The sequence below is a fragment of the Neoarius graeffei genome, chromosome 28 (assembly GCF_027579695.1).
Source record: "Neoarius graeffei isolate fNeoGra1 chromosome 28, fNeoGra1.pri, whole genome shotgun sequence".
Classification (NCBI taxonomy): Eukaryota; Metazoa; Chordata; class Actinopteri; order Siluriformes; family Ariidae; genus Neoarius; species Neoarius graeffei.
In genome coordinates this window covers 6793370-6819408 of record NC_083596.1, presented here as the reverse complement: position 1 = coordinate 6819408, position 26039 = coordinate 6793370, and the positions used below count along the sequence as shown (strand labels likewise).

At 44.3% G+C, this 26039-nt stretch overlaps 1 protein-coding gene across 2 annotated transcripts in view; it reads right to left on the bottom strand.

Annotated features, from left to right (window-relative positions):
- The window catches only part of dnm1a (dynamin 1a), a 126671-nt gene that overhangs the window by 66419 nt on the left and 34213 nt on the right, over positions 1 to 26039 (bottom strand). Inside the window, exons 4-10 of one of the 2 annotated variants that reach the window (XM_060912826.1) lie at positions 22796 to 22999; positions 15807 to 15905; positions 12176 to 12336; positions 9855 to 9997; positions 9341 to 9476; positions 4107 to 4174; positions 3257 to 3395 (exon numbers count right to left, since the gene is read on the bottom strand). In XM_060912826.1, the coding sequence (XP_060768809.1) occupies positions 3257 to 3395; positions 4107 to 4174; positions 9341 to 9476; positions 9855 to 9997; positions 12176 to 12336; positions 15807 to 15905; positions 22796 to 22999 (950 nt within the window). Of the gene's footprint in view, positions 1 to 914; positions 1054 to 3256; positions 3396 to 4106; positions 4175 to 9340; positions 9477 to 9854; positions 9998 to 12175; positions 12337 to 15806; positions 15906 to 22795; positions 23000 to 26039 lie in introns of both variants that reach the window. The other variant, XM_060912827.1, reaches the window with a different exon arrangement.

Here is a 26039-nt window from a genome sequence, read left to right as displayed (position 1 = left end):
AACCTAACCTGCATGTCTTTGGACTGTGGGGGAAACCGGAGCACCCGGAGGAAACCCACGCGGACATGGGGAGAACATGCAAACTCCGCACAGAAAGGCCCTCGCCGGCCACGGGGCTCGAACCTGGACCTTCTTGCTGTGAGGCGACAGCGCTAACCACTACACCACCGTGCCATCCTTATATTATATTATATTATATTATATTATATTATATTATATTATATTATATTATATTATATTATATTATATTATATTATATTATATTATATTAGTGTTGGGTTTTGGATTCTGATTGGTGAGAAACATATAAGAGGAGCATTTATGTAAGGAGTCTCCAGTGTTAGTGCTTTATAACAGCAGTTTTCCATTATTTAAAAGTCTTTAGGATTTTGTACACATATTAATTTGTCTTAAGAACTTCAAGCGCGAGAAAACAAGAGGCAGTGAGTTATAAATGAATGTTTATAGCTGCTATAACGTAAATGAACTAACTTGTCTCCACAACATTTGATATAACAATAAATGGATAAAACATATGACATGCCACTAACGAATAAATTAAAAATGGTAATCGTTGACAAACTGGTGTGGTATAAGAGAATTAAAACGCTTTTGAACATGCTGTTATTTCACAATAATCAACTTCAGGGTTGGTATCGGTATCTTCATTTTGAGTCAGGCCACATCACACACCCCTGTCATTGGTTCTTTTTATATAACAGCACACCCACAAGTGTTTTATTTCTTACTTAATCGCGTATATTTCATCCTAAGTGGATAAACAATGTTCCCTAACACCAAGCAAAAAAATAATGGCCATAGTTTTCTTTTTTTTTTTTTGCCGCCGAGTCCAGCCATCAGTCTATCCGTACCCAAGATGACGCAGACAAACAAGGATTTTGTTTCTGCATTACCTTTTCACTACATTTTCGTATGGTGGTGGTCAGTTCACTCACTACCATATCTATACACTTCAGGCAGGGAGACTTCAGCTTTTGGATCAGCTTTTTCACTATGGCCTCGAAGGCCAGATCAGGGGTAAACAGGCCCGTCCTGTAGAGGAAGTGGGGTGGCACAGCACAGGACAGAGATAGTAGAGAAGGATGGAAAAAAAGGAGGTGGACGGACGGAGAGAGGAAGATAGAAGCACGAGGAGTAAGGAGAAAGAACAAAAAATGGAGAAATGTGGAAAATCGAGAAATAAAGAGGAGTTATGCACAATGAGGGGGAGAGAAGAAGAGGTGAGGAAGGAGAGAACAGGTTCAGGATGGAAGGACAGATAAGACAGCACAGAGGAAAGAAAAGGCAAGTGAGACATTTGGTTTCTGCTTAAGCCATTCGTCAGAGAGCTCAAGCCAAGATTTCCCTCCCACAGAGAGAGAAAGAGAGAGCGAGAGAGGAAACCTCAGCCTGCTGTCCGCGGGCCAACAGCTTGAAGCCAGGAATAATTTAGACTGCAGCGTTGCACACTCACGCTAGTCAGAGACCCTCTACATTTCTCTCTCCATGACCCCAACCTTACAGCTGACCACTAAAACCAGAGCCAGTCTATTACGTCCCCACTGGAGCAGTGGGAACTCTTACAGAATGCTGATACAGCTCTCTGGCGGCTGTTAATCTGGGTGTTAGAGCGTGTTAATAGCCCCCTGTCTACGTCCTTGGTGGTTCTGAAGTTGTAAATATAAAACGAGGAGGGGAAATGCAATTCTTTTGTACTTTCATGATAGTTCGCAAAACCATGTTGCTTAATGTTTGTTACATGTTTGTTAGCTTGAAGTTATTATATTTATTCTGACTGACGTCATTTGCATCACTACAGTCTTTCAAGCTGGTGCCTGGGTGCTGAAGTCTGCTTGGCATATATTATGGTTAACCTTCTCACACAGCATAATATGCTTTCGTTTTCGTATGCTAAGCAGTTAGAACCTGATTATTCATTTATAATTACTTGAATACAGGTTATACAATACAGGGCTGGGCCATAGAGCAATAATATTAAGACATGCTTATAAAATGTCAGCATTTTGTAGCATGTAGCTACAAAATTATTTACACAGTATAATTGTTCTTCTTGTGTTAACTATTATGCTACTGAGCCTTTTTTTTTTTTTTTGTAGATGGACAATGTAAATATTTAACCTAATTAAGTTAACATGCTTGTAAAACAGGCTACTGGATTTAATTACACAATGTTAAATGTTAAAAGCCTAATGTTAAATAGCATGCTAGCAAAAATGGCTGGTTTTCATTACACAACATAACAGTTAGCCTAATGTTTGGTAGCGCAAACTAGATCGAACATACTGGTTCTAACTACACAATATAATAGTAGCCTAACCTAACTTAATGTTAGCTAACATGCTAGTGAATTTGGCTTTTGGTTTTTAGTTAGTCTAATGTTAACTAGCATGCAAGAGAACCCACAGCTTCTAATTACAATGTAATATTAGCATATTAGCACCAGATGGCATGCTAGCGGAGCAGGCTATTGGTTTTAATTACACAGTTTAATAATTATCCTAATATTAGCTAGCATGCTAGTGAAAAAGGCTACTAGCTTCAATTCCATGACAGCTAGCATGTTAGCAACCTTGGCTACTGATTTATACATTATAAGTCTAATGTTAGCTAGAATGGCTAGCAGATTGTTAAATAAAACTAGCTGGCTTACTACAGTCAGCCTAACTTAGCTAGCTTGTTAGGGAACTTGGCTAACAACTAAAATAAAATTATTACTGCTGGAAATACTTTGAATTTTAAGTCTACAAAAGTAAAAGGTTTAAATTTCATTATTTTATTTTATTTTATTTTTGTCTAATCACCTAAGAGCATCAGTGGTAATTGAGTTGGTCAGTGATTTTTTTTTTTAAAGTACATTATTCATCACAGTCTCAGTGTTATGTCATCAAATTGCCCAGCCCTGTTTTTTCAATATCCGAAACTGGTCCTCTTCTTCTTCATTTCCACCTAGCAGTCAAACTCCAGCACCCAGATGTTTCTACCCAGTGCAGGCAGCTGTTTTGACCATGCCATGACCATTCTTCTCATTTCTGACCAAAACCTACAGCCACAATGCACAGTCTCTCTCTCGCTCTCTCTTTCTCTCTCTCTCTCTCTCTCTAACACACACACACACACACACACACACACACACACTAGCCATTGCCCCTCTGCAGCCCAGCAACAGGCCCATGGGTAGGCGACGGCGAGTTTAGGGGGAGCTGGGACACATCATGACCCTCCACCAGGGCTTTACCTTCTTCGTACACTGCCTAACGGTACTGACTAGCTCAGAAATGACCATGTCCACACATTTCTGGCAAGGCCCTTTATTCTTCGCGATCTGCCTTTTCACAATGGTCTCAAAGGCCATATCCGGGGTGAAGAGCCCAGTTCTGCCCATCAAAAAGGAAACAGACAGGTCCGAAGGTTAAAAAAATAACAAAAACAAAAAGGAGGAGGGGAGGGGGAGAGAAAAAAGGAGAGGTTGGGCAGAAAGAAGAATGTTAATATGATTTAATATGATTTTTGGTTTAAGAGTAACAAATCAGGAAACCTATCGGTCATAAAATACGTTAGCATTTATGAATACATAAGTGGAGTTTCACTCTTGCAATCCAGACATCGTGACTCTGTCTGTTCCCAACTATGACTAGCAAGAAGAAGAACGTTTAGTCATCGAGGACTCTCGAAATGTCCACAGCTGTCCCATAAAACACAAAAATATAAGGAAGCGAATCATTTGTTTCATATGAATAACTGCCCACAGAAATGTTTAGGAAATTACTCAGTTTGTTGTCTGGTTTCTATTCTGTCCAGTGATGCACTTTGATGGATTTTTAAGTCAGTTACAGCAGACAGGTAGAAACCACACACAACCAGTCCCAGGTTAGAGTGAGACAGGTTAAAAAAAAACACCAACTCTAATCACAAGCTCCTGTTCATGGGTCACAATTCATAAATTCATAAATATTGGTGTGAAGCAGGAGTTAAAACGAGACTCACAGAGCCGTTGTGATTAGGTTTTATGATTAAAAAGAAAAACAGGTGGAAACGACGGACACAACAGTGATTGGGAGTTGAGGAATGGTGGAAAGAAGACGTGCCTGATGCCGTGAATGTTCTTGATGGCGTAGCTGATCTCCTTGCGAAGCTCCTTTTCGTCAAACTCCATCTACAGAGATAGACAGAGTGATGTACAGAATGATTTATTTTGTCTCATTAATTTAAAGAGAGATTTTGCTGAAGGAATGACTGTTTATAGCTGCTATAACATAAGCGATAAGAAGCCCGAACTTGTTTCAGACAAAAGTATGAAATTAGTGATCAGTGGCAAATTAAAAGAAATGGTCTAAGAGGAATAAAACGTAGAAGAGGCAAACTTTGGACTGGTAACAGTAACTCTGCTTTGTTTAAGGCCTCATCACACCACCACACTGTTGATTACCTTCCTATAAGCGCATGTTCCCTGACATATTTTCTTACTTACTTCAAGGTGCTGACTGCAAAGTCATCTGAAATTTCGTAATTTTTTTATTGTGTATGGCATTTTCCTACGTCTCGCAAGAACAATATCATGCGGACGAACAGGATGTGATCATTTTCATATCCTGAGGGTCACTTTTTTCCATTTTGGGACTGTTTTTCTACCTCTTGAGGTAAACAGTACAGCCCTACGGAAATAGCCAAAAGCAAGACGCTTTGACTAATTAGCATAAGTATGGAACTGCGTCACACCAAGATGGCAACGCGCAGAAAACATCGTGACTCTGCATCGACCTCGGAGAGTTTTGAGTCACAGGGATGTAATTTGTGGTTGACATTTGCGAATAGCTCCATGAAACAAAAGACGAATATATCTTTTCTCTGTTCCTGCTTTTGTGTTATCGTTTCTTTCTCTGTAAGGTCAAAACATTAGGTGTATAACTCCATACTTGCTACCGTAGAGTGGCATCGAGCCCATGCATTTCTAAGGCTAAGATAGCTAAGCACTAGCTAGAATGATTTAGTTATCTCATCTCATCTCATTATCTCAAGCCGCTTCATCCTGTTCTACAGGGTCGCAGGCAAGCTGGAGCCTATCCCAGCCGACTACGGGCGAAAGGCGGGGTACACCCTGGACAAGTCCCCAGGTCATCACAGGGCTGACACATAGACACAGACAACCATTCACACTCACATTCACACCTACGGTCAATTTAGAGTCACCAGTTAACCTAACCTGCATGTCTTTGGACTGTGGGGGAAACCGGAGCACCCGGAGGAAACCCACGCGGACACGGGGAGAACATGCAAACTCCGCACAGAAAGGCCCTCGCCGGCCACGGGGCTCGAACCCAGACCTTCTTGCTGTGAGGCGACAGCGCTAGCCACTACACCACCGTGCCGCCCCCTGATTTAGTTATCTGTCCAAAAAACCGAAATCATTTAACCTTGCTCTATCTTGCACTTGCACTCACTAGGCAGGCTTTCCTTTTCTTTTCCGCTGGCGGAAGAACCGAGCCCGCCATGTTTGCCTACGCCAACTTGTTTCTGTTAAAAGTAAGTCAAACACGCCCCACGGTGGTCACGTGATATCATTGCTCACTTCCTTCGGCAATCTCCAAAATCGTAAAATGTGAGACGCTTTTTATCTCAGCAGAACATTTACGCACAGGATACATGGTGTGTGTGTGTGTGTGTGTGTGTGTGTGTGTGTGTGTGTGTGTGTGTGCGCGCGCGCAGCAGTGAAACATCTCAAAACTCCAACAGCAATAGAAAGAGAACATTTTGCCCAGAATTCAACTTTGCAATCAGAACCTTTAACTTAAGGTTAATGTAGCTGAGAATGTATTGGAAGTCTGTCTCACCCAAAAATGTATCAAGAACCTAAACATCACAGCTAAAAATTGTAATGTTGTGCGGATGGACATTTTGGACAATCAGAGTAATTTTTTCCTTATTAAAATTTGGTATAATGACACCTCCTAGACTCCGCCTACCTAAGTAATTGCAGAAGGCATAATTGTACAGGGGTGGCACGGTGGTGTAGTGGTTAGCGCTGTCGCCTCACAGCAAGAAGGTCCTGGGTTCGAGCCCCGGGGCCGGCGAAGGCCTTTCTGTGTGGAGTTTGCATGTTCTCCCCGTGTCCGCGTGGGTTTCCTCCGGGTGCTCCGGTTTCCCCCACAGTCCAAAGACATGCAGGTTAGGTTAACTGGTGACTCTAAATTGACCGTAGGTGTGAATGTGAGTGTGAATGGTTGTCTGTGTCTATGTGTCAGCCCTGTGATGACCTGGCGACTTGTCCAGGGTGTACCCCGCCTTTCGCCCGTAGTCAGCTGGGATAGGCTCCAGCTTGCCTGCGACCCTGTAGAAGGATAAAGCGGCTAGAGATAATGATAATGAGATGAGATAATTGTACAGGAAATCTCAACATTGAAACTTAAATAAATGAATATACGGTGGTTTTCAAAAGTTTGGGCACCCCCGGTCAAAATTGCTGTTACTGTGAACAGTTAAGCAAGTTGAAGATGAAATGATTGACAAAAGGCATAAAATTAAAGACGACTCATTCCCTTTACAATTAAAGCAAAAACAATTTTTTATTTTCATCTTTTACAGTTTCAAAATGACAAAAAAGGAAAAGGGCCTGAAGCAAAAGTTTGGGCATCCTGCATGGTCAGTACTTAGTAACACCCCCTTTGGCAAGTATCACAGCTTGTAAACACTTTTTGTAGCCAGCTAATAATCTTTCAGTTCTTACATTCGTCCTTGCAAAAGGCTTCCAGTTCTACAAGTTTCTTGGTCTGTCTTGCATGCACTGCTCTTTTGAGATCTATCCACGGATTTTCAATGATGTTTAGATCAGGGGACTGTGAGGGCCCGGGCAAAACCTTCAGCTTGGGCCTCTTGAGGTATTCCATTGTAGATTTTGAGGTGTGTTTTGGATCATCGTCTTGTTGTAGGACCCGTCCTCTTTTTAACTTCAACTTTTTTACAGATGGTGTGATGTTTGCTTCCAGAGTTTGCTGGTATTTATTCGAATCCATGCTTCCCTTGACCAGTGAAATGTGCCCTGTGCCACTGGCTGCAACACAACCCCAAAGCATGATCGATCCACACCCATGCTTCAGAGTTGGAGAGGTATTCTTTTCCTGGAATTTGGCACCCTTTTTTCTCCAAACATACCTTTGCACATTGTGGCCAAAAAGTTCTATTTTGATTTCATCAGTCCACAGGACTTGTTTCCAAAATGCATCAGGCTTATTTAGATGTTCATTTGCAAACTTCAGACGCTGAATTTTGTGGCTAGGATGCAGGAACAGTTTTCTTCTGATGACTCTTCCATGAAGGTCATATTTGTTCAGGTGTCGCTGCATAGTAGAGCAGTGCACCACCACTCCAGGGTCTGCTAAATCTTTCTGAAGGTCTTTTGCAGTCAAACAGGGGTTTTTATTTGCCTTTCTAGCAATCCAATGAGCAGTTCTTTCAGAAAGTTTTCTTCATCTTCCAGACCTCACCTTGATCTCCACTGTTTCTGTTAACTGCCATTTCTTAATAACATTACAATCTGAGGAAACAGCTACCTGAAAACACTTTGCTACGTTCTTGTAGCCTTCTCCTGCTTTGTGAGCATCAATTATTTTATTATTCAGAATGCGAAGGAGTTGCTTAGAGGAGCCCATGGCTGTTGATTTTAGGGACAAGTTTGAGGAGTCAGAGAATTTATACAGCTTTGAAATCTGCATCATCTGACCTTTCCTAACGAAGAATTGGAACAAGCCACAGCTCAATAAGCTAATTAAGGTCTGGAACCTTGGTAAAAGTTACCTGAGAACTCAAATGTATTGGGGTGCCCAAACTTTCGCATGGTGTTCCTTTTCTTTTTTCACTCTCCAATTGTACAAAACAAAAAATAATACACAAATATTGCAGAAAACGCTGAAAAGAAATGTGTCGTCTTTACCTTTATGCCTTTTGGTGATCAGTTCATCTTCTGCTCACTTAACTATTCTCAGTAACAGACATTTTCAGTAAGGGTGCCCAAACTTTTGCATGCCACTGTATGCTATCCTTAATAGTTTACCGTAAAAAATATTACGTAGCTTAATATTGTTGTTTGAAGCAACTATGTTAAGGTTTGTGCATTTATTTATTTATAGATTTGTATAGAAGTTCCTGTCAACTTGACCTTAATTTTTAGCTTCTTTAGATTCGAAGCGTCACTGCTTAGTCCTCGTGTCTGAATAATGTCTGAACCGATCAATTCCATTTTCATTCAGAAATTAAACTACTAAATATTATACTTTTCCTTTGGAGTAAATCATCATTTTCCCTGTTACAGAAATTATCACAAAGGGAGCTCAATACTATAATCTTATTACTAATCACTTTAATCCAAGCACGAACTGAACTGAAGAAAAAGGACACTTGACTAATCACACCAGTAAATTTCAACACACATTTATCATAAGTAATAAAATAGTAATAATTAGATCCAGCATTGTTTCAGCCAGCAATAAGAGCAGCGTCCAAGAATCCTTTTCTCACTCTTGACTCTTGACCACTTCCTGTTTCGCCACTTCAGACAGAGTGTTTTATTGTACATTTATGCGTGTGAGCGTGCGTGTGTGTAGTTTTTTTTTTTCCAGTAAGCGGGAGACGAATGTTTTACTCATAAAGCCTTTAGTCATGGCCCGAGGGAGGCGCGAGTTTGGGCCGTGACTCATTCTTTGGTCGCTAAGTGATAGCAGCATGACCCACGATGCTCCTCCAGAGCACTGCTTTATAGTAAGGCTGAAGGGTTTTTTTTGCTCTGCTATGTAAACAGACATCTGTAGTTGTAAAATGTAGGCTAAGATTGTTTTGGGAATCATCACAATAAAAATCTCATCTCATCTCATTATCTGTAGCCGCTTTATCCTGTTCTACAGGGTCGCAGGCAAGCTGGAGCCTATCCCAGCTGACTACGGGCGAGAGGCGGGGTACACCCTGGACAAGTCGCCAGGTCATCACAGGGCTGACACATAGACACAGACAACCATTCACACTCACATTCACACCTACGGTCAATTTAGAGCCACCAGTTAACCTAACCTGCATGTCTTTGGACTGTGGGGGAAACCGGAGCACCCGGAGGAAACCCACACGGACACGGGGAGAACATGCAAACTCCACACAGAAAGGCCCTCGCCGGCCCTGGGGCTCGAACCCGGACCTTCTTGCTATGAGGCGACAGCGCTAACCACTACACCACCGTGCCACCCACAATAAAAATAATACTGAAAATGACATCAAATGAATGAACAGTGCTCATTAAATATGGAAAGTGCATTTATGGTTGCATGTGATCTTCACACACCTTGACCAGTTCGAAAGGGAAGCGTTCGTGGAAGATGCGGTTGATCCTCGCTCCTCCTGAGAGCTCATAGGTCTCGATCTGATCACCCGAGCCTTCGATACGCTTCTCAAAATCCACAGAGAACTGCTGCACCATCCTGGAGAGACAAGTCAGTGATGTGAAGAAGATGTGAAGATTGTGCAGATGTTTTAAATGTATACAGAAGAAGAACTACAGTCCTTGGAATATACTATTTTCACAGAAGATTACTAAATAAACTACTCATTCTCATACAAGTCATTTCCAGCCTTGGCCCATAACCTCCCAAAGTTCTCTGTGTCACTCTTTTACTGTTAGGCACCTCATCATGAGGAACCCTTATAGTTAGGAACCATTTTCTTTTGGTTCCTGTCAATGTTTCTTTCTTATGTCATTAGAAATCAAATCTAGACTCATATTTTTGCATTGTTGCAGTAAAGTAGTATCTGTATATCCTCTGCATGTTGGAGTAGATCTATACAGCTGAGCTACTGACTGTAACAAGGCCTTGGTCTTGCGAGACGGGTCATCCGGGCGAAAGTTCTTGTACTCCTCCACCTCTTTCTCGATGGACAGCAGCTGGCTCTGGAGCTTACTGCGCAGTCCTGGTAATGTATCTCGGATATGATTGGTCAGTTGCTGTGAAAAAAGGTGATGGTTAAACAAGCTCGGGTTACATAATTTATTTTCTTCTCTTAATTGATGAAACATAACTGACTGTGGTGTGATTAGTGAAAGTTAAGTTAAGGTTAGCTAATTGGGTATTATTAGATGTTTATTATGAATTCAGTCACAAGGTTCCTGTTCAAATGTATTAACTCTCTGACCAATTACAACTAAATACTTTGAGGTCTCGGCTTCCTGGAAGCACTTGTTTATTTGTTTGTTTGCTTGCATGTTAATGTTCTTTCTTGCATACCCGTTTACTTATCTAATTACTCATTTATTCCCTTACTTACTTACCTACTCACTTACTCATATACATACTTATATACTTTCTTATTAGCTCATCCGGCCGACAGGTGATGAGTTTATACCATCAAGTGTTGTCCGTCGTCCATCCGGCGTCATCCACATTTCATGAAAATCGCTTCTTCTCTCTCAATTCTTCACTGATTTTTATTATTTTTGGCAGGAAGGTAGGTCTGCCTGGGGTGTATATAGCTTCTACACAAATTTGCATAATTGCAATTAATAATGAAGATATGGAGTAATTAATCAATCCCTAACAAGCAGTTTCCACACAAACTGCTTCTTCTCCCTCAATTCTTCACCGATTTTGATTCTTTTTGGCATGAAGGTAGGGGTACCTAGGGTGCATATAACTTCTACCCAGATTTGTTTCATTACAATTATTAATAAAGTTATGGACTAATTAAACCTTAATGAGCAGGTCAACAAAAATCGCTTCTTCACGGTCAATTCCTTGCTGTTTTGGATTCTTTCTGGCAAACAGGTCGGGATTCCTAGGGTGGATATCGCTTCTATATATAGCTTGTATATAGTGTATATAGCTTGCAACATTTATTGCGCAAGGTGTTCCACTTTAGATCGTTCCTTCTGGACTAGACGGGGCCGGAGTGAGCTACACCGTAATTGATGCTCTCGTTTACATAGCTATTTACTTGCTTTTACTTATTTATTTATTTACTTCTCGACTTACCTTACTTATTTACTGACTTACATACTTAATTATTCAATTACTTACATACTTACTTATTTGATGCCTTGCATCCTTATTTCCATATTTGCTTACTTACATACTCACTAAATGTACTACATACTTATCTATTTAGAACCTACTTGTGTCTATATTTCCCTTTAAAAGTCACTTTATTACCGATTGCCTATTTCTAATATATTGGTACCACTTTATTGTACAGTAAATATCTCATCTCATTATCTGTAGCCGCTTTATCCTGCTCTACAGGGTCGCAGGCAAGCTGGAGCCTATCCCAGCTGACTACGGGCGAAAGGCAGGGTACACCCTGGACAAGTCGCCAGGTCATCACAGGGCTGACACATAGACACAGACAACCATTCACACTCACATTCACACCTACGGTCAATTTAGAGCCACCGCCACCACCGCCACGGTGACCTGCTCAGAGCGAGAAGTAGACGGCAGGTTGTGTTTTTTCAGTTAACCTAACCTGCATGTCTTTGGACTGTGGGGGAAACCGGAGCACCCGGAGGAAACCCACGTGGACAACATGCAAACGCTGCACAGAAAGGCCCTCGCCGGCCACGGGGCTCGAACCCACGACCTTCTTGCTGTGAGGCGACAGCGCTAACCACTACACCACCGTGCCGCCCACAGTAAATATGTATTGTAGTATTTCTGTAAATAAGCATTTTCTGCAACATATTGTGCATGAGATTAGATTAGATATTACGTAACGTGTGAAAATGATCACACTTTTACAGCAAAATTTGTGACCACAAAACGTAAGCAGTAATAATCATGAAGTATGTCAAATAAGCACTTTGTCGTTTAAAAAAAAAATCCATGTCTCGTGTGTTTTTTAAAGAACACAGTCTACAGGGTTTATAGACTGTTAGTACTCTTGATCTCTGATTTAGTGAACCAGTATAAGGATGCATTTATTCATACAGACTTCAAAGCACTTCTTTAAGTTGCTCTGGATTTGGCCGCCTACCAAATGCCATAAATGTAATAATGGAGTACTTGCAGATGACATTAACTACATAATTAATGACTTTAATATGTCAGTACAGAGTCACTAATATGGAAAAAATGTGATATTGTGGTGTCGTCCCAGTCCTGGAGACTCGATCTTCCTCCCATCCTCTCACCTGGTTGAGCACTTTCTGCAGGTACGGTGTTCCCATACGGTCTGCCAGGTGTCTGTATGCAGGGTGTGACAGGAAGAACTTCCTCTCAGCAGCCATAGCAGCAGTGATGTCCTTCTTCCCATCGATGTCTTTCTGACTGCGGTTCACTACACCGATGTAGCCTAATGGAGACACGGGAACACAATAATATTAACCTTTTCACACATTATTACTGAAAGAATGATTCAAAAAAGTGTACTGGAAGACAAGCACACACATTTCCTGTTGCATTTAATGTTGATCAAGCATTTCTCCCCTGAAATAGACCCTTTAGCTTGTAATCATAAAAAAATATGCTTTGCGCGTTGTGGTTTTGCATGTTACACAAGTGAGTCACAGATGCTGAGAAGGTAAAGACAGTGTATGATGGAAATAAATTTAGAAAACATCTCAGCGCTGCCCGAAACCAAGTGGAAAACTGGAACGTCAGCATAATGCATTCAAGGGTTTCCCATAAATATGTTTTATTGCTAAGCAAAGAAAGGAACAGAGGTTTTTTCCAGATGTGTCGCTGAAATCAAGACATTGTTTGCTTTTTTTTTTCATTTTACCCATGGGCGCTCTCTCTCTCTCTCTCTCTCTCTCTCTCTCTCAAATGCTCATTTTCCTTCTTTCCCTTTCTCCCTTCCCTTCCCCAGCCTTCAAGTGGTGCAGTGAGTTTCACAGCTTGTAACCACTAGAGGGCAACATTGAGAGGCGCCAACTTACTTGGAACAACATACTAATAACAAGAGGAAAGCCCTGAGGTCAGAATATAACAGTCTAGGTTTTTTTTACATCTCTCATCTCATCTCATCTCATCTCATCTCATCTCATCTCATCTCATTATCTCTAGCCGCTTTATCCTGTTCTACAGGGTCGCAGGCAAGCTGGAGCCTATCCCAGCTGACTACGGGCGAAAGGCGGGGTACACCCTGGACAAGTCGCCAGGTCATCACAGGGCTGACACATAGACACAGACAACCATTCACACTCACATTCACACCTACGCTCAATTTAGAGTCACCAGTTAACCTAACCCGCATGTCTTTGGACTGTGGGGGAAACCGGAGCACCCGGAGGAAACCCACGCGGACACGGGGAGAACATGCAAACTCCGCACAGAAAGGCCCTCGCCGGCCACGGGGCTCGAACCCGGACCTTCTTGCTGTGAGGCGACAGCGCTAACCACTACACCACCGTGCCACCCGTTTTTTTCTACATCTCTAAGAAAACTAAATATAATTTATCACTTCATATAGAGAATGAATCGAACATGGTTTAAACTTTTTTGTTGAGATGTTGGTCGATGTTGGTCTTAACTCTGGCTCCATCATCACTAACTACAACCCCGATTCCAAAAAAGTTGGGACAAAGTACAAATTATAAATAAAAACGGAATGCAATAATTTACAAGTCTCAAAAACTGATATTGTATTCACAATAGAACATAGACAACATATCAATTGTCGAAAGTGAGACATTTTGAAATTTCATGACAGCAACACATCTCAAAAAAGTTGGGACAGGGCCAATAAGAGGCTGGAAAAGTTAAAGGTACAAAAAAGGAACAGCTGGAGGACCAAATTGCAACTCATTAGGTCAATTGGCAATAGGTCATTAACATGACTGGGTATAAAAAAGCATCTTGGAGTGGCAGCGGCTCTCAGAAGTAAAGATGGGAAGAGGATCACCAATCCCCCTAATTCTGCGCCGACAAATAGTGGCGCAATATCAGAAAGGAGTTCGACAGGGTAAAATTGCAAAGAGTTTGAACATCTCATCATCTACAGTGCATAATATCATCAAAAGATTCAGAGAATCTTGAAGAATCTCTGTGCGTAAGGGTCAAGGCCGGAAAACCATACTGGGTGCCCGTGATCTTCGGGCCCTTAGACGGCACTGCATCACATACAGGCATGCTTCTGTATTGGAGATCACAAAATGGGCTCAGGAATATTTCCAGAGAACATTATCTGTGAACACAATTCACCGTGCCATCCGCCGTTGCCAGCTAAAACTCTATAGTTCAAAGAAGAAACCGTATCTAAACATGATCCAGAAGCGCAGACGTCTTCTCTGGGCCAAGGCTCATTTAAAATGGACTGTGGCAAAGTGGAAAACTGTTCTGTGGTCAGACGAATCAAAATTTGAAGTTCTTTATGGAAATCAGGGATGCCGTGTCATTCGGACTAAAGAGGAGAAGGACGACCCAAGTTGTTATCGGCGCTCAGTTCAGAAACCTGCATCTCTGATGGTATGGGGTTGCATTAGTGCGTGTGGCATGGGCAGCTTACACATCTGGAAAGACACCATCAATGCTGAAAGGTATATCCAGGTTCTAGAGCAACATATGCTCCCATCCAGACGACGTCTCTTTCAGGGAAGACCTTGCATTTTCCAACATGACAATGCCAAACCACATACTGCATCAATTACAGCATCATGGCTGCGTAGAAGAAGGGTCCGGGTACTGAACTGGCCAGCCTGCAGTCCAGATCTTTCACCCATAGAAAACATTTGGCGCATCATAAAACGGAAGATACGACAAAAAAGACCTAAGACAGTTGAGCAACTAGAATCCTACATTAGACAAGAATGGGTTAACATTCCTATCCCTAAACTTGAGCAACTTGTCTCCTCAGTCCCCAGACGTTTACAGACTGTTGTAAAGAGAAAAGGGGATGTCTCACAGTGGTAAACATGGCCTTGTCCCAACTTTTTTGAGATGTGTTGTCGTTATGAAATTTAAAATCACCTAATTTTTCTCTTTAAATGATACATTTTCTCAGTTTAAACATTTGATATGTCATCTATGTTCTGTTCTGAATAAAATATGGAATTTTGAAACTTCCACATCATTGCATTCCGTTTTTATTTATAATTTGTACTTTGTCCCAACTTTTTTGGAATCGGGGTTGTAAAGAGAGTGATGCAGCAGTGCTTTCATCCTTTAGCCTGTCCAGCTCTCTAACCTCCTCACCTGTACACTCTTCTAAAAACTTCCAAAGCTTTCAATAACAATGGCTTTCAAATTTCAGCTAGCAATAGCAGAGTCCGTCTGTGACATCAGGCTGACAAACAACTACTAACGTCTCGTGGGAATAACAAAAATACAGCACCAACTGACATATTAGCATGAAAATGACTAAACACCGGTGGTGTAGTGGTTAGCGCTGTCGCCTCACAGCAAGAAGGTCCGGGTTCGAGCCCCATGGCCGGCGAGGGCCTTTCTGTGTGGAGTTTGCATGTTCTCCCCGTGTCCGCGTGGGTTTCCTCTGGGTGCTCCGGTTTCCCCCACAGTCCAAAGACATGCAGGTTAGGTTAACTGGTGACTCTAAATTGAGCGTAGGTGTGAATGTGAGTGTGAATGGTTGTCTGTGTCTATGTGTCAGCCCTGTGATGACTTGGCGACTTGTCCAGGGTGTACCCCGCCTTTCGCCTGTAGTCAGCTGGGATAGGCTCCAGCTTGCCTACAACCCTGTAGAAGGATAAAGTGGCTAGAGATAACGAGATGAGATGACTAAACACATCATAAAGATAAGAATATAAACATATTTATTGTGTTTGAAAGTATAGCTTTCTTTTAACAAGCTTGTTTTGAAACTCTCACCTCGGCGCAGTGGTAACAGCTTGTTTTCCAGAATATCTCGAGCGTCCGTTCCTTCATCCATCAGATCCAGTTTGGTGATCACACCGATCGTGCGCAGACCTGCTCAACCCCCCCCACACACACACACATACAAATATGTGAAATGACTTCAAAAGCATGACTGATACATTCAGAATTTTAAAATGCTACTAAACATTTTAAGAACCATAGTGAGAATTTGCAGTTTTATGCATTAAATATAAGATGTACAGTATACACTGATCAGCCATAATATTAAAACACTGACAGGTGAAGAAGTTGTTAGGGTATTGCTGGGATTCGAAGCTGGTTCGTTGGTGTGATGATCCAGCAAACCCCCACTAGGCCACCAGGGGGATGACTCAAATGCAGAGGCGTGAGGCGGAAGTAGAAAAAGAATCAAAAAGGTTTATTTAAACTATATACACTATATACAGGGCAAAACAAAAGACAAAAAAAAACCAAAGAGTGTAATCCAAAAGAAAAGCAAAGTGCAAAAATACAAAAGCTAAGAAGATCAAAAAAACACAGTACAAAGGAAACTGGAGATAAACATAACAGCACAAAGACTCCGTGACAAGAGGACTGAACTCAGGGGTATAAATAGACAAACTAATTAAGGACACAGGTGAAGATAATTAGGCAATTAACACAAACACAAAACACAGGAACAGTGGCGGCCTCTAGAGGCCAAAATAAACACGACATGAAAAGGAAATAACAGCGGCCTCTAGAGGCCAAAACAGTCCTAGTCCTAACAGGACCCCCCCCTCTAGGAGCGTCTCCTGACGTTCCCAGGGCGATCCGGATGGGCCGAATGGAAGTCCCGACATAGTTCTTTATCAAGGACATCCCGAGCAGGAACCCAGCAGCGCTCCTCAGGACCATAGCCCTCCCAGTCCACCAGATATTGCAACCCGCCGCGGACCCGGCGGGAGTCAAGCAGGCGATTCACAGTGAACACAGTCTGCCCCTGGAAGATGCGGGGGGGTGGGGGGTTCCTAGGGGCAGGGGCATACGTAGACGTCAGTACGGGCCGTAACAGGGAAACATGGAAAGTGGGGTTGATCCTCAGAGTCCGGGGCAACTGGAGCCGGTAGGAGACAGGGTTCACCCTGCGCACCACCTTGAAGGGGCCAATGTAGCGAGGAGCAAGCTTGCGGTTCTCCACCCGCAGTGGAAGGTCCTTAGTGGACAGCCAAACACGCTGCCCAGGGCGGAAAGCGTGTGCAGGTCTTCTATGGCGGTTGGCCTGAGTCTGGTTGGTTCTGGAGGTCTGTATGAGGGTCTTCCTGACCTTGCTCCAGGTCTTGCGACACCGTCTCACATATTGGTTGACCGAGGGCACCCCCGCGTCCTCCTCCTGGTCCGGGAACAGAGGTGGCTGGAACCCGAATTGGCACTGGAATGGCGACAGCTTGGTGGCTGATGACTGCAGGGTGTTGTGGGCGTACTCCGCCCATGGCAGCCAGGTGCTCCACGATGTCGGGTTATCCATAGCCAGGCCTCGCAGGGTGGTTTCCAGGTCCTGGTTGAGCCTCTCCGTCTGACCATTGGACTGTGGGTGAAACCCAGAGGAGAGGCTGGCAGTGGCTCCGATGACCTTGCAGAACCCGTGCCACACTCGGGAGGAGAACTGGGGCCCTCGGTCTGAGACGATGTCCTGTGGAAGACCAAAGACTCGGAAGACATGATTAAACAAAAGTTTCGCAGTTTCAAGAGCAGAGGGGAGTTTGCACAGTGGTATGAAGCGGCAGGCCTTGGAGAATCTGTCAACTAAGACCAAAATGACCGTGTTACCTTGTGACTCAGGGAGACCCGTGATAAAGTCGACTGCCACGTGGGACCAGGGACGCCGGGGAATGGTCAGAGGATGCAGGAGACCCTGGGGACGCTGTCGTGGGTTCTTGGTTCTGGTGCAAACCTCACAGGACAGGACAAATGACCTTACTTCCTGCTCCATGTTAGGCCACCAGAAGCGTCTTTTCAGGAAGTCCAGGGTCCTCCGAGCTCCCGGGTGGGCGGTGAGAGGGGAAGAGTGACCCCACTGGAGAACCTTGGCCCGGGCTTGATGTGGGACGTACAAGAGGCCTGGTGGCCCCGTCCCAGGACCGGGGTCCTGGCGTTGGGCTCGTCGGACAGCCTCCTCAATACCCCAGCGGACAGGGGCCACAATCCGGGACACAGGGATAATAGGCCCGACTTCATTCTCCCTGTTAGTGGCAGAGAACAGTCTGGACAGTGCGTCAGGTTTGGTGTTCTTGGAGCCGGGGCGGTATGAGAGGGTGAAGTCAAATCGACTGAAAAACAGGGCCCACCTAGCCTGTCGAGGGTTCAGTCTCTTGGCTTGCTGGAGGTACTCCAGGTTCTTGTGGTCAGTCCAAACCAGGAATGGATGTTGTGCTCCCTCCAGCCAGTGCCTCCACTCCTCAAGGGCCAGTTTGACCGCTAGCAGTTCTCGATCCCCCACATCGTACCGGGACTCAGCAGGACTCAGGCGGTGGGAGAAGTAAGCGCAGGGGTGCAGCTTTCCTTCCGAACGTTGAGAGAGCACCGCGCCGACACCACTGTCCGAGGCGTCCACCTCCACGATGAATGGTTGGGAGGTGTCCGGGAGAACCAGAATGGGTGCCGTGCAGAAGCGGTCCTTGAGGTCTTTGAACGCCTTTTCTGCCTGAGGAGACCAGCCATAAGATCCACCTGTCCCTTTGGTGAGGTCTGACATGGGTGCTGCCACAGAACTGAAGTTCCTGATGAACTTGCGGTAGAAGTTAGCGAATCCTAAGAACCGCTGAACCTCCTTAACGGACTTGGGAGTAGGCCAATCCCGGACGGCCAGGGTCTTGGCAGGGTCCATTTGGAGTTGGCCTGTCCGTACAATAAATCCCAGAAAGGAGACCTCGGGAACATGAAATTCGCATTTCTGGGCCTTGGCGAACAGATTGTTCTGTAGCAGCCTCTGGAGAACCTGGCGGACATGGTGGCGGTGCTCCTGCACGGTCTTGGAAAAGATAAGGATGTCATCGAGGTAGACAAAAACGTATAGGTTAATCATGTCCCTTAAGACGTCGTTGATTAGGGCCTGAAAAACAGCTGGTGCGTTGGTGAGTCCGAAGGGCATCACCTGGTATTCGTAGTGCCCAGACGGGGTGTTAAAGGCAGTCTTCCACTCGTCTCCCTGTCGGATACGGATGAGGTGGTATGCGTTCCGTAGGTCCAACTTGGTGAAGACGGTGGCGCCTTGGAGCAGGTCGAAAGCTGTGGACATCAGCGGAAGGGGATATCGGTTGCGCACAGTGATCTTATTCAGGCCCCTGTAATCAATACATGGTCGGAGCCCCCCATCCTTCTTGCCGACAAAGAAGAAGCCGGCTCCAGCAGGTGAAGTGGAGGGTCGAATAAACCCAGAGACCAGGGCATCTTTGAGGTATTCCTCCATGGCCTTGCGTTCTGGCTGAGAGAGTGAAAACAGTCTGCCACGAGGAGGGGTAGTCCCAGGGAGCAAGTCGATGGCACAGTCGTAGGCCCGGTGCGGAGGAAGAACGGCGGCCCTGCTCTTGCTGAATACCTCCTTGAGATCCCAGTACTCTGTGGGAACTTGAGATAACTCGGTGAGATCAGGGGGCTCGGCAGGAGACACAGGAGAGCTAGAGAGCAGACAAGAGGCATGGCATGCAGGGCCCCATTCCACAACCTGGCTTGTTACCCAGTCTATGCGAGGGTTGTGGCGAGTAAGCCAAGGAAGGCCTAGAATAACTGGGAACTCAGGTGAAGGAATCAGGTGCAGGGATATTTCTTCCTTGTGACCTTGAGACTGGAGGAAAACTGGAGAAGTAACTTGGGTGACTCTTCCATCACCTAACGCTTGGCCATCGAGGGCAGACACAGACAGTGGGACTTCAAGAGGTGCAGTCGGAATATTGATGCTTTGGGCGAAGTGAATATCCATAAAGTTCCCAGCCGCCCCTGAGTCTATCAAAGCTTGACAAGAGTGGACAGACTCACCCCAGGAGATGGAGACCGGGATGTAGATTCCTTGGCCAGGGAGTCCGGGAGAGAGGGTAGGCCCCGTCACAACCCTCCCTCGGCTGGACGGGGCGGTCCTTTTCCCAAGAGTTCGGGACATGATGCTCGGAAGTGACCAGGTTTGCCACAGTAGATGCAGCACTTGTCCCTCCTTCTGCGCTCCCTCTCAGATGCGGAGAGGCGAGTACGACCCACTTGCATGGGTTCTGGACAGTCACTGAAGGAGGTAGATGGTCTCCAGGTAGAGGTAGGGAGGCTGGGGGGGCTCAAGGCTTGGTGGCGTTCTCTCATCCTGTTGTCCAGACGAATAGCATGTGAGATGAGGGTTTCGAGGTCACTTGGGCATCCAATAGAGGCCAGACCGTCCTTGATGGGGTCAGACAGACCATGGTGGAAGGCTGACACCAGGGCAGTCTCGTTCCATCCACTTACTGCTGCGAGTGTTCGGAACGAGATGGCGTAATCTGCGACGCTTCCTCCTTGCCGGATGGACATGAGCTTTCGGGCTGCGTCGGTACTGATGTCTGCCTGATCGAAGACCCGAAGCATCTCTTCAGAAAACAGCTGGAAATCAAAGCACTCAGGTCCCTGTCTTTGCCAGATAGCAGTAGCCCAGGCTCGCGCCTTACCAGCTAATAAGGTGATCACAAAGGCAATCTTGCGGCGATCCGTAGTGTAGGTGGTAGGCTGAAGCTCAAAGGTGAGTTGACACTGGGTAAGGAACTCTCGGCACTCACTGTGCTTGCCGTCATACCTCTGTGGTGCAGGAAGGCTGGGTTCGCGAGGTGAAGAAGGCAGCATTGCAGGAGGCACTGGAGCAGGAGTGGGAGCTGGATCAGGAGCAGGAACTGGATCAGGAGCAGGAGATGCAGGCAGAGATGTCAGCTGTGCCAGGGTTTTCCCAATTTGCTGAAGCAGTTCCTCGTGGCGAGCGAGGGCCTCACGTTGGCTGGTGAGCGTACGTCCATGAGCGTCCATGGTTGCTCCGAAGCGTGTCAAAGCTGCCATAATTCCCTGAAGGTTGGCCGGGTAGACAGTTGAAGCAGCCTCTGCTGAGTCGGTCATGACGGAGTCTTTCTGTTAGGGTATTGCTGGGATTCGAAGCTGGTTCGTTGGTGTGATGATCCAGCAAACCCCCACTAGGCCACCAGGGGGATGACTCAAATGCAGAGGCGTGAGGCGGAAGTAGAAAAAGAATCAAAAAGGTTTATTTAAACTATATACACTATATACAGGGCAAAACAAAAGACAAAAAAAAACCAAAGAGTGTAATCCAAAAGAAAAGCAAAGTGCAAAAATACAAAAGCTAAGAAGATCAAAAAAACACAGTACAAAGGAAACTGGAGATAAACATAACAGCACAAAGACTCCGTGACAAGAGGACTGAACTCAGGGGCATAAATAGACAAACTAATTAAGGACACAGGTGAAGATAATTAGGCAATTAACACAAACACAAAACACAGGAACAGTGGCGGCCTCTAGAGGCCAAAATAAACACGACATGAAAAGGAAATAACAGCGGCCTCTAGAGGCCAAAACAGTCCTAGTCCTAACAGAAGTGAATAATGCCTGTCAAAGGGTGGGATATATTAGGCAGCAAGAGAACAGTCAGTTCTTGAAGTTGATGTGTTGGAAGCAGGAAAAATGGGCAAGCGTAAGGATCTGAGTGACTTTGACAAGGTCCAAATTGTAACGGCAAGATGACTGGGTCTGAGCATCTCCAAAATGGCACATGCTGTGGGGCGTTCCTGGTATGCAGTGGTTAGTACCTACCAAAAGTGGTCCAAGGATCTGAAGGGCAATTGGTGAACCAGTGACCAGCGACATACAAGCAGGGAGACACAGCCCTGATCAGATGCCAACAGTAGGTCATTTGCTACTTTAACCAGTGCTGTCTCTGTGCTAAGATGAGGTCTAAATCTCGACTGATACTATATGGGCTAGCCTTTGTGTCCCATGCGAATCAGTAAGCCTTCGATACTGATGACCCTTCCTTAGAACACTTTTGGTAGGTACTAACCACTACATACCAGGAATACCCCATAAGATGTGCCATTTTGGAGAAATGACCCAGTCATCTAGCCATCACAATTTGGCTCTTGTCAAAGTCGCTCAGATCGTTATGCTTACCCATTTTTCCTGCTTCCAACATATCAACTTAAAGAACTGACTGTTCTCTTGCTGCCTAATATACTACCACTTGACAGATGCCGTTATAATGAGATCTCATCTCATCTCATTATCTCTAGCCGCTTTATCCTTCTACAGGGTCGCAGGCAAGCTGGAGCCTATCCCAGCTGACTATGGGCGAAAGGCGGGGTACACCCTGGACAAGTCGCCAGGTCATCACAGGGCTGGCACATAGACACAGACAACCATTCACACTCACACCTACGGTCAATTTAGAGTCACCAGTTAACCTAACCTGCGACTGTGGGGGAAACCGGAGCACCCGGAGGAAACCCACGCGGACACGGGGAGAACATGCAAACTCCGCACAGAAAGGCCCTCGCCGGCCCCGGGGCTCGAACCCAGGACCTTCTTGCTGTGAGGCGACAGCGCTAACCACTACACCACCGTGCCGCCCCCGTTATAATGAGATAATAAATGTTATTCAGTTCACCTCTCAATGGTTTTAATGTTATGACTGATTGGTGTATACCTATGTTTAATACTAATCTCTTGGAAAAGCATGACTGAACATGTTTGGCCATAAAACTACGCAAAACATGCTTTGAAATAATTTCTATAAATAACATTTTGACAAACTATAACATTCAAGAAAGGCTGACTATCAGCTGTGTTGAAACCGCGACCTTCGTAACATGCAAATTAGTGACGATTTATTCATTTATCACCCACCTCGTTTGTATATTTTTATACATAATTTATATGCATCTATTGCTATTATTACTAATCTTTTGGAAAAGCATGGCACAGACCTTGAGGATCCACTTCTTTGGCAACCTTCAGAGCATCGGAGTTGGCGAGGTCGGAGTTCGCGGGAGATACAGCCAGCAGCAGGCAGTTTTCCTTTGTAACAAATTGCATAAGCATGTCTTTGATTTGGTGCTCGATGTCCGCAGGCTGGTCGCCGACCGGCACTTTGGTCATTCCCGGCAAATCCACCAGAGTCAGGTTCAGTACTGATGGAAAAGAGAGATCGATTCAGATGTGAATAGTTTAACTGGGGTCAGTTTGTTCATTTAAACGATTCTTATTGTTCTTATTTGACTCATTTGATTCATTTTTATTGCCATGACATATAAAGTGGAGTAAAACACATTGGGTCATGCTATTCTAGGAAAATGATCAGCAATAATTCAGTACCACGTGGCCCAACATGATGTGGAGTTACTATTAGCAGTTGCTTACTTAACATTAACACATCATGCTTTTTATCCATTTATATCTACATTTAAGGCTTCAAAACAAGTCAGTTCCTAACTCTTCCCTTTTTTTTGCATATTAATTAAACAGATTCTAATAGCTATGTGCTCTGTTTTTCACATTTCATTCATCTAGAAATTTTTCATTGAACTCTTGCTTGGTGTAATGTACAGTGGTGCTTGAAAGTTTGTGAACCCTTTAGAATTTTCAATATTTCTGCATAAATATGACCTAAAACAACATCACATTTTCACGCAAGTCCTAAAAGTAGATAAAGAGAACCCAGTTAAACAAATGAGACAAAAATATTATACTTGGTCATTTATTTATTGAGGAAAATGATCCAATATTACATATCTGTGAGTGGCAAAAGTATGTGAACCTTTGCTTTCAGTATCTGGTGTGACCCCCTTGTGCAGCAATAACTGCAACTAAACGTTTCCAGTAACTGTTGATCAGTCCTGCACACCGGCTTGGAGGAATTTTAGCCCATTCCTCCGTACAGAACAGCTTCAACTCTGGGATGTTGGTGGGTTTCCTCACATGAACTGCTCGCTTCAGGTCCTTCCACAACATTTCCATTGGATTAAGGTCAGGACTTTGACTTGGCCATTCCAAAACATTAACTTTATTCTTCTTTAACCATTCTTTGGTAGAACGACTTGTGTGCTTAGGGTCGTTGTCTTGCTGCATGACCCACCTTCTCTTGAGATTCAGTTCATGGACAAATGTCCTGACATTTTCCTTTCGAATTCGCTGGTATAATTCAGAATTCATTGTTCCATTAATGATGGCAAGCCGTCCTGGCCCAGATGCAGCAAAACAGGCCGAAACCATGATACTACCACCACCATGTTTCACAGATGGGATAAGATGCTGGAATGCAGTGTTTTCCTTTCTCCAAACATAATGCTTCTCATTTAAACCAAAAAGTTCTATTTTGGTCTCATCCGTCCACAAAACATTTTCCCAATAGCCTTCTGGCTCATCCACGTGATCTTTAGCAAACTGCAGACGAGCAGCAATGTTCTTTTTGGAGAGCAGTGGCTTTCTCTCTGCAACCCTGCCATGCACACCATTGTTGTTCAGTGTCCTCCTGATGGTGGACTCATGAACATTAACATTAGCCAATGTGAGAGAGGCCTTCAGTTGCTTAGAAGTTACCCTGGGGTCCTTTGTGACCTCTCTGACTATTACACGCCTTGCTCTTGGAGTGATCTTTGTTGGTCGACCACTCCTGGGGTGGGTAACAATGGCCTTGAATTTCTTCCATTTGTACACAATCTGTCTGACTGTGGATTGGTGGAGTCCAAACTCTTTAGAGCAGTGGCGGCTGGTAGTCTTTCAAACAGGGGAGGCTGGTCGGTTACGATATTTCCAGATTTTAAAAGAAAAAAGAAAAAACACATCAATTTTGCCCATACTCTTGCCTCTGATCTGGCTGATTGTTGGCAGGGTCACAAACTGTGAAATAACAGGTTCTTTTGGCCCATTAGCCTACTGTCCAATATACATGATGGTGGTGTTGGGGGGGAGGGGTATATTTTAACATTTTATATTTTAAAATTGTGGCATGTTGTTTAAAAATTGATCATTATTGAAAGCAGCTCTTTGTCAGGAACCTCAGCAGTAACAGCAGAGTGTTCTGGAATAGGCACAAGCACTGACCTTGGGGAGCCAAACATAGAGCTGGGTGCCACACATTTCATTCAATGACACTTTCCCTATATTTTACTTATTTTGACTGAGAAATGTTTTATTGACAATTTTGATAACCCTTCACTTTTAATCCAGGTCTGTAGTGTGAAATGTTCTCGGCTGTGTTTTTGTTTAAAAATGTTTTCCAAATTGTAGCTGTGTTTAATTCATATCCAGAGAAATATATATTCCAATATAATATACTCAGCATAAACATTTTAAATAGATTCTATATTTTTGGTCCATCCATGACGTATTACTAAAGTAGCCTATTTACTGTTGTTGATGTGGGTCACGTATTATTCCCTACCTTTTTCACCAAGTCAATTTGAGGCGTTGGTCTACCCTGCTCTTTAATTTTAATTTTTTCCTCGAAAGGAAGACTGGCAAATGGCTTCGCCAAAATTAAATCAGCAATGCTTGGCATCCGTGCGCAGCTTTCTTGCTAGCTGACTAGCCCCCTCAAGTTCAAGTTCAGTCACTCAAATAAACGAAATTTCTGGAACTAAGATAGCAAACTTGACAACACTATATTTACACTTTATTTACAATGAAAATATATACAGACTAAAAAAGCTGGTAGAAACCGTATGTAATGAATGAAATCGAAATGTAAGCTGAGCTCTTACAATACACCACAGCACTTGCGAATCCGCATGGGACTGAACTGAAATTCACCGCTGCCTGTCTAGATTTGAAACGAGCTGTCAATCAAAGAAAATATCCGGCCGCTTTCACCAATCACCAGTCTCGCGGAAAGCTTTGCCATGTCCCTCCCACTGTGAGGCTGGGAGTCCGGTGGGCGGGCGTTTTCGCAGTATTTGTCCAATAACCGTCTTGCATTTTGATATTGAAAACCGCATAGCTCCCAAATGCCATTGAAGTCCACTGAGGTTGGGAGTCCGTGGGTGGGCGTTTTCGCAGTATTTGTCCAATAACCGTCTTGCATTTTGATATTGAAAGCGCATAGCTCCCAAATGCCATTGAAGTCCACTGAGGTTGGGAGTCCGTGGGTGGGCGTTTTTGCAGTATTTGTCCAATAACCGTCTTGCATTTTGATATTGAAAGCGCATAGCTCCCAAATGCCATTGAAGTCCA